At 43.2% G+C, this 9026-nt stretch overlaps 1 protein-coding gene and 1 pseudogene across 3 annotated transcripts in view; both read left to right on the forward strand.

Moving 5' to 3' along the window:
- NRIP3 (nuclear receptor interacting protein 3) overlaps nucleotides 1–7084 on the forward strand; it is a 29982-nt gene extending 22898 nt beyond the window's left edge. For 2 of the 3 annotated variants that reach the window (XM_042233078.2, XM_004016169.5), the window contains 4 exons: nucleotides 1609–1748; nucleotides 3538–3590; nucleotides 3695–3789; nucleotides 4086–7084. In XM_042233078.2, coding sequence (XP_042089012.1) covers nucleotides 1609–1748; nucleotides 3538–3590; nucleotides 3695–3789; nucleotides 4086–4101 — 304 coding nt within the window. In that variant the 3' untranslated portion in view covers nucleotides 4102–7084. Of the gene's footprint in view, nucleotides 1–1506; nucleotides 1749–3537; nucleotides 3591–3694; nucleotides 3790–4085 lie in introns of all 3 variants that reach the window. The other variant, XM_042233077.2, reaches the window with a different exon arrangement.
- LOC114118592 (small nucleolar RNA U3) lies at nucleotides 2857–3087 on the forward strand (annotated as a pseudogene).
- Nucleotides 7085–9026: the final 1942 nt, after the last annotated feature.

Below are 9026 nucleotides of genomic sequence, written 5' to 3' on the forward strand. Positions count from 1 at the left end.
TTCTGATTTGTGCCCCTCCCAGACAGCAAATTAAAAAGAGCTGCCCTGCAGGTATAGCCCAGAGAAGTAAAATCAGGGATGTGGTTGACCTTGGCTTACTTGGAGTTCTGGAGGTCTCCCTGCCTGTCCCAAGAAGCATCAGTCAGACTGTGGAATAGAGCTGTTGGGCCTGAACCATCACAGGGGTGGTTAGTCTCTTTCCTTTCTGCAAATAACATGTAAAATCAGATCTTACTGCTGCCCCTGCTGGGAACTGGATGTGAGGCAGACACCTTATATATTGAATATATTAAGTTCTCTAAAAGCTGGAATTGGGTTCTCCCTCTTTTTTAGTCAGGGAAAGACATTTTGTATCTTTCCTCCTTTTCACTCAATCCATCCTTTTATTCTCTTTCTTCTTCCTTTTCTTTTCTCCAAAGTACCAGGTAGGCCCTGAGGTCTAGCCCAGAATTGGGAGGATCAATCCAATATCTTTTTCCACTTCTCTAGCCCTAAGTACAACAAAGCATCCCCCAGCCCAGATCTCTGTATTGAAACAATGACTAGAGTAGAGGTAATGGCCCATTTTGAGCCACTTTAAAAAATATTCTTGTTCTTAGGCAGGACTTACACAAATCTTGATTTGTGTATCAGTGACTTCTGCCCATAGGACCTGTTCCTTCTTGTTTCTACCTTCTCACCCCTCACCGCTGACTCTTTGCAGCTGGCTCTGTGGGTTTTGTGCATTGCTATTTAGGGTGGTGGGGGAGCCCAAAGACAGTGCTCCTGTGGGAAGAATCCTGAGCCTTTTTATGTAGTGAAGAGATGAGCTATAGTGCAACATGATGTTTCCAGAAAGACTAATAATGTCCTAGTGCATAATTAGGCAGTAGACTGCCATGATTCCAGAGGAGTTAATAACCATCTATAAAACTGCAATTATTTTCCTTTTGCATGGGCTGTAACACCATAAGAGAGAAAATGGAGTAAAGCAGAAGTATCACCACAGAGTGTCCATAATTAAGTATTTATCCACCAACTCATAATAGCTCGGATGCTGGCTGTTCCAACCAGCTTACACAACTGTGAAACCTTGGTGCTGTTCTTTCCTTTCTCTTCTAGACAGACACGTTAAATTAACTAGGAATTAACCAATATCAATGCACTCAGCAAGTAAGTACCTACCTCTACCAACCTTATAGCATAAGACTAAGTGAAGAAGAGAGACTAAAACAAAGAGAAAATTAGACATTGAACAAAGCATCTTCTAAAATTAGGATTAATTTGCCCACTCTGAGATCTTTACTTACAGATGTATAAAAGGCTATGTTAACTATACTGCCTTGCACATAAGTGGGGATGTTGGAGTGCAGAAAAGGATTCTCTGAGTGTGTCCCACGAGTGCAGATAGTGACATAGCCTTCTAGAACAGGAGCTATATATTTTTATATACCCCCTGGCATGTTTAGGATAAAGTGCTCAAACAAGAAATGTAGGCTAACATTTTCTTTTGGTAAATTAACCCAGGAAATCCCTGGAATATTCCAGCTGTGAGTCAGAAGGTAGGCATTGCCAGATTCCATCAGAAATCTCTGCCAAGGGGATTCTGGTATTTGCTCTCTGGTGCAGACTCAAGGAGCATGTCAGATCTCACAAGCATGAAGGAGAGAGGCTTTCCCTACCCCGGCATCTGAAAGTTGTGGGCCAGATTGAACACCTGGTGATCACACTGGGCTCCCTCCGCCTGGACTGCCCAGCAGCTGTGGTTGGTGAGTTGAATTGCGGACAGGACCTGTGGACCCTAAGGTAAACCCTCTCCCTCCTTCCACCAAATCCTCATGGGATCTCAGGCCTGTAAGTACTGACTTCTTCAAAACCCCAGGTTTCCACTTTTTTGTACTATAAACCTTGTCCCAGTTTTTGCCTTCCAAAGTACCAGATGGGAGTTGAGCTACATTCAAGACATGTTGAAAATCACTCAGAGAATAAAAAATTTCAAGGGGGTAAGAAAACAAAAATTTCTGTGTGCCAGTAAAAGTGGCTACTGAGAACTTTCCATGGGCTAGTTAGAGGTGGAGGGCAAGATCCTCTTACTCCTTTGCCATAAATCCCATCATAACTTCCCACCAACTCCTGTACTCTATTCCCCACAACTCTTAAGTTCTTGGTTTTTGTCCAAAGGGCTTTCTTTGTCCTTTAAAGTTAAAAAGACCTGGGTTTGAATCTTGACTCTACCACCTTTTGTCATTCAGTCGTGTCCGACTCTTTGAGACCCTATGGACTGTAGCCCACCAGGCTCTTCTGTGGGATTTTCCAGGCAAGAATACTGGAGTAGGTTGACATTTCCTTCTCCAGGGTATCTTCTCAGCCCAAGGATTGAACCTGGGTCTGCTGCATTGCAGGTGGATTCTTTAGCACCTGAGCCACCAGGGAAGCTCAAACTATAATGATCTGGGGGAAATTACTTAGTATAAGAAACTCAAGTTTGCGGGCTTCTCCAGCAGGCGAGAAGCAGTCCACGTGGACCCGTGGCAGGAAGCAGGTTGCTTGGCCTGCAGAGGGGCACTGCGATGGTACTTGGACCCTGGTAGCTCCAGGTGCAGTGGGCGGGGTAATAGCAGCTTCTCATAGGATTCAGAAGCAAGCCATGTATGGTTGGCTGCCAGGGAACCGTATTTTGATGTGGTTTGTTGCTGCTTTGAAGTGTTTCTGAACAATTTATGAGCAAAAATGGTGTTTTAAAGTTTGCCATTTTACTGAATTATGGGATGTAAGATGGAAATACTTGTGAGGAGGCAAGGGAAGTGACAAGAATGTGGCCGTCAGTAGAAAGTGAGCAGCTTTCACGGATGCAGCAGCGGCCTATGGCAGGAGATTAAGACTGTGCTTTCAGGAATCATCTGTACAGTTCATTGCTAGAGAATTTTTCTTGAGTGGGTATTGTACTCTTATTGTACCCATAAGCCATGAGGGAGAGGTACAGTGTTCCTTACTGAGTGTGAAGCTGATTCTTGGCAGTGTGTTTTTACTTTGTACCTGCCATTGGTTGTTGAGGATCTATTTTCTAATTATCTGGGAGAGTGAAAAAGAAAAGGTTATGTGAGTGGCTTTGTATGAAAATAAAAAAGAGAGAAATGCTTGCTGCTGCTGCTGCTGCTAAGTCGCTTCAGTCGTGTCCAACTCTGTACGACCCCATAGACGGCAGCCCACCAGGCTCCCCCGTCCCTGGGATTCTCCAAGCAAGAACACTGGAGTGGGTTGCCATTTCCTTCTCCAGCGCATGAAAGTGAAAGGTAAAAGTGAAGTTGCTCAGTCGTGTCCGATTCTTAGCGACCCCGTGGACTGCAGCCTACCTGGCTCCTCTGTCCATGGGATTTTCCAGGCAAGAGTACTGGAGTGGGGTGCGATTGCCTTCTCCTGAGAAATGCTTGGTAGATGTTTATTAGATGGATGGGAGAGGGGGAAGTTGTATAGAACCTGAAGGTGATAAGGCTGATTTCTAAACAACATGGGAATGGTTAAATCCTAGGTGTTTTTTGTTTTTTGTTTTCTTATTAGAGGATAATGAGAAGAACTTGTCTCTTGGTCTGCAGACTCTCCGATCCTTGAAGGTACGATTGGTTCTACTAACCCACTGGTACCTTTTGCCTGAGGTAAGGGTTCTCTTACACAGTGAAATCATTGACAGTAACCAGTGATCCTGTTTTGTTTTCAGTGCATCATAAACTTGGATAAGCACCGGCTGATCATGGGAAAGACAGACAAGGAAGAAATCCCTTTTGTGGAGACAATTTCCTTGAATGAAGATAAGTGAGTGCCAGAATGGGTCAGGTCAAGTCAAATCGATTTGTCATTAACTGGAGGGGTTCTCATACAGGGTATTGGATTGTATCCTGCTTTTGACTTTCAATCACATAACAATGACACCCCTCCTCACCCCCCGAGTTCACAGTCCCACACAATTCTGTAGCCCGTGTTTCAGAATGAGTACTGATTGATACTGCATAGTGTGGTGGAGAGAGTAGCTTTTAAACTAATATTGTACGTGCCTTCAGCCTAATTTCTTTGAATTTGGTGTCATTTCTTCCATTTCTTTCTCATTTCAGCACTTCAGAAGCCTAACTACAGCCTACAGCATGTCTGCATGTGTGCACACACACCAGGCTGACAGATTGAAAAAACTGGGTTTGAACCAAATGCAGCAGCAACTTGCTGTGGACCAAGTCCTACCCTCTAGTAGAAGCTCCAGGGGCTCATTCCCTCCCAGACCTCTCTCGACTTTAGTCTGTGCTTAGAGATCTTGTCTGGTTATAGCCATTGTTTTTTACTCCTTTGACCACTTAATTTATAGATCTTTTTGACACTGCCAGGTCTCACTTATGGCCTATTTCTCTGCTTCTTCAAGGAATTTGCTTTTATTAGTCAAATATAGGGGCTGCCAGGTTCTATTTCTCCATAGATAACTTGCTTCTTCTCTTAAAACTAACATATGTAATAAACAGGAACCTGACCTTTACTTCTTATGCAGAATACCTATGGCTCTGAATTAGAATCTCTTCTAATTCATTTGTTGATTTCTCAAGTATGAATTGAACTGAAAGAACTCAGAGAGATGGGCTAGTCCAGCCCTTTCATTTAAAGGACCAGAGAGGCAAGTGAATTGTCTAAGCTCATATACTGTCAGTGGCAGAGGGCACCTAGAACTCAGACCAGACAAGCCAAAGCCAAGGCCATGTTCATTTTCATTTGTGGCTTCAAGCCTTGAGAGGAGGATGAAGAGGTAAGGGTTTGTAAACAGGCAGGGTAGGGGAAGAATATGCTTTGGGGATGGATGCCAGAGGACCTGGGTAGCCCTCCCTCCTGTGTGCTACGCCCACTAAAAGTTCCCTGACCCAAGCTGTCACATTTAGGTGCTTATCTTTGTGCCTGAAAGCAGCAGGTATAAAGATGAATGAGGTGGCTTCTCACCTTGAACTTCTTGGAGGGGAGAAGGAGGAAGGAATCACAGACAGAAGCACATTAACCACTCTCTGAGATGGAATCGAAGGCTTCAGTAAATAACCTGGGCATTGTTGTCGGATGATGATACCCCCAAGATCCAGTCAGTATTTCTGTCTAGCCTGTTATTTGTCTGCCTTGGACTCAAGTAGCTGGGAGTAGGAGAAGATGAGAAGACCTAGAGCAGATCCAGAAGAGAAGGATGGAGTCAGTTGGTGGGAATGCCTACCTACCTAAGGAAGCGTTTCTGGGATGGAGGTCTGGGAATGAAACCTGCTGGTAGGGAACTGAGGGTTGGGGAGTTCTTCACTTCTGTCCTGGTGTAAGGAAAGAGGCATGGTAGGAGCTGGAAGTGTCAAGGACAACTTTTTCTGACTCAGTACTTCCTGACCCCTCTCAAAGGGGTCACAGGGTTTCTTGAAGCCTTCCGTTGGCGAGTCAGTTGGAGGTATAGATACCTGTAATGGAATCTCCCGTTTCAGTTTGGTCAAAGATGTGCTCAGAGAAGTCAGAAAAATAGCCAGCTGTGGGTGTCCCTATAGGAGATTCCCAAGTCTACCCTTGGTTCATAGCAGTAGTTCCTCAAGTATTCACTGATCCTACTTCAGACTTTGCCACATCCCCACCAACTATTTTGTCCATGTTCAGCTACTGTTTCTACCAGACAGCTCTTTGGAACTCGGAATGTTGTTAGCTTTTCAGAAGCTCCCTAAAGACTGTGAGCTTGGTGACATGACCCCCATTTGAACAGCTAGGCAGCCATACTGTAGCCAGTTGTCACTGGGTCACCCCCGGCCCCATTCTTATCAGCCTCTACAGAGAAAACAAGATGGAAAACTAAGCACAGCCACAGCAGGGGAGGCCACGTCTGACGCTCCGCAGGGGTGACCCCATATTACCAGTCTTCAGTGCCCGCTCAAGTTACCCTTGTTTTCTTAACACAGGGAGCATCTGTACTTTTCCACTGAGGCCTCTCCACTCTCCTCCCTCACCTTTCATGGTACCACTTTGACCTACTTCTTACCCTAGGACTGAGTTGAAATACTTCACCTCTTCCTTCCCTAGTTGGAAGTCCCAATCTGAGCCTCGACTCTTGGCCACAAGAGAGGCATATTAGAAGTTCCTTGGCCTGGTTTATCCTGAATTCCCTGTGGACCAAGTAAGGCCAGGAATTCTCAGATACTAGAAAGATGCCGCTGAATCTAACCCTTTGAGTTCAGGATTATATGGCATCAGGGGGATAGAGGGATGATCAAATGGCCCTTAGTGATCTTTCTGGCCTCTGAGAATCGGTCTGTGATTTTCCAATTTTGGAATTGAAACAGTTGGGGTGATCTGAGCTTAGGGTATCATAATCCCATTCCATGTAGTCAGATCATTTGAATTCACTAACCAAGTAATTGTGCTTTAAACCTTAGGCTTGATAGTGGTACCTAAACATGTCTAAAGATAACTGTAGAAAGTCTTGAGCTTCATTAATCTTCTTTAAATGCTGCCAGGTTGATTACTCTGATAGTGCCTGTCTTACCTTGATTTTCCTGAGGAAACATTGAATCCACATTTCTTGGGCTGGCTAGGTAAGCAGGTAAGGTCGGTTCTTCCCAGAATTCTAGAAAATTCTCACTGGTACCTCTGATAGAAGGTATGGGAAGAGTGACTACCTAGGTCACAGCTCAGAAGACAGGCAGTATAAGAAGAAACCATGTACAACTGTAACCCTCTCATTCCTTATTAGATGTCCAAATAAAATACAGGGAGTTTGAAAACAATATTGTTTTTGTCATTTGGTATTTCTATGCATGGCTTATTTGAGGAACAAATGTTTTCTGACTTTTCTATTTTCTTGCCCTGCACAGACCCCACCTGGTAAGAGTTTCTGTTCCTTAGCTCTAAGTGTCTATTGATGGATTGCTCAGTATGTCAGCTTCCCTTACTCTCGTATAGTAGAAATATCTTTCCAGGCTGGGCATGTGGAGGAGATGAACTGGATTCCTCCCTCCTCCTGTTGGCAGGCCTCTCTGCATTGGCATTTTATCTGCTCAGTGTTTCTGGCTGTGTTGGGTTTATTTGTGAGATTAATGTAACAATAAAGTGAAATCTTCCCCTCTGTGTTTGTCTGACAAAGTCTCTTGTGTCAGGGCCCCTGGAAGGTGGGGAAGTGTAGGTAAAGCCCAGTTGCATCAGTGTTTCACTTATAGGATCCTCTGAACACAAGGCTTTGTGTCCTCATTTCCTCCATTGCTACTAGTCCTTCAAGTTTTCTCTTATCAGCTGTATGTTCTTGGGCAAATTAGTGAACCTCTGTGAGCTTGGCTTTGTAATCTATAAAACAGAAGTGATAATAGTACTTACTTCACAGTACCAAATGAGATAATCTGTGTAAAGTAGTTGACATGAGTCCGTCAAAGATTTCACTGTATGTAAGAACAGTCTTTCATGGTGGATCCTCAGTGTGTGAGAGAACATTTACTTCTAGAAATCTTATTTAGAAATTTACTTTTTATAAATTATTTATTTAGAAAGGAAATATTTATTTAGTTCAAGCAAATAAGAGGTTTGCGAAGGGGAAGTGTTGAATGAACCTTAATATATAGTAAAATGTCTAAGTGATATTTCAAATAACTGCATTTTACAGATGATAGATACTTACCTTGTGTTAATATTTTAGTACTTAAACAGTGTAGTTATGCAGAGAAGGCAATGGCAACCCACTCCAGTACTCTTGCCTGGAAAATCCCATGGACGGAAAAGCCTGGTAGGCTGCAGTCCACGGGGTCGCAAAGAGTCAGACACGACTGAGCGACTTCACTTTCACTTTTCACCTTCATGCACTGGAGAAGGAAATGGCAACCCACTCCAGTGTTCTTGCTTGGAGAATCCCAGGGACAAGGGAGCCTGGTGGGCTGCCGTCTATGGGGTCGCACAGAGTCAGACACGACTGAAGTGACTTAGCAGCAGCAGAAGCAGCAATGTAGTTATGAAATAGTCAACAAGAAACATTCTATACCTATGACAGTGGTTATCACAATCTAGAATTATGTTTCTACCACTCCTCAGAAAATACTACCATTCCATCTCAAAAGGTTTTCTGCTTTACTTTTGTCCATTTATTCTAAATATAAATGAAAAAGACTTACCCAATCTGACTCTTAAACAATGAGCCACAGAATCAAGATTCATAATCACCTTAATAGAATGAAACCAACAAAATTAAGTACAGAGTTTAAAAAATACATCCTGACTTTCACTTTTTAAAAAATCTTATTGCATTTACACAGTGGGGGGAGAACTTTGATAACAGAAATTCATGTGAAGATGATGTTATTTAGTTGACTGCAGATTCTATACATAGAAGGATCAAGGACTCGGTGTGTAGGAGATGTCACGTGTATTAATAAAACAGGGATGTATATATAATTTGTGGAACATTTAGAAAAGGGCATGGGTGCACAAGCTAGAATCAAGATTGACGGGAGAAATATCAATAACCTCAGATATGCAGATGACACCACCCTTATGGCAGAAAGTGAAGAGGAACTAAAAAGCCTCTTGATGAAAGTGAAAGTGGAGAGTGAAAAAGTTGGCTTAAAGCTCAACATTCAGAAAACAAAGATCATGTCATCAGGTCCCATCACTTCATGGGAAATAGAGGGGGAAACAGTGGAAACAGTGTCAGACTTTATTTTTTGGGGCTCCAAAATCACTGCAGATGGTGATTGCAGCCATGAAATTGAAAGACGCTTACTCCTTGGAAGGAAAGTTATGACCAATCTAGATAGCAATATTCAAAAGCAGAGACATTACTTTGCCAACAAAGGTCCATCCAGTCAAGGATATGATTTTTCCAGTGGTCATGTATGGATGTGAGAATTGGACTATAAAGAAAGCTGAGCACCAAAGAATTGATGCTTTTGAACTGTGGTGTTGGAGAAGACTCTTGAGAGTCCCTTTGACTGCAAAGGAATCCAACCAGTCCATCCTAAAGGAAATCAGTCTTGAATATTTATTGGAAGGACTAATGCTGAAGCTGAAACTCCCAATACTTTGGC

The sequence above is a fragment of the Ovis aries genome, chromosome 15 (assembly GCF_016772045.2).
Source record: "Ovis aries strain OAR_USU_Benz2616 breed Rambouillet chromosome 15, ARS-UI_Ramb_v3.0, whole genome shotgun sequence".
NCBI lineage: Eukaryota > Metazoa > Chordata > Mammalia > Artiodactyla > Bovidae > Ovis > Ovis aries.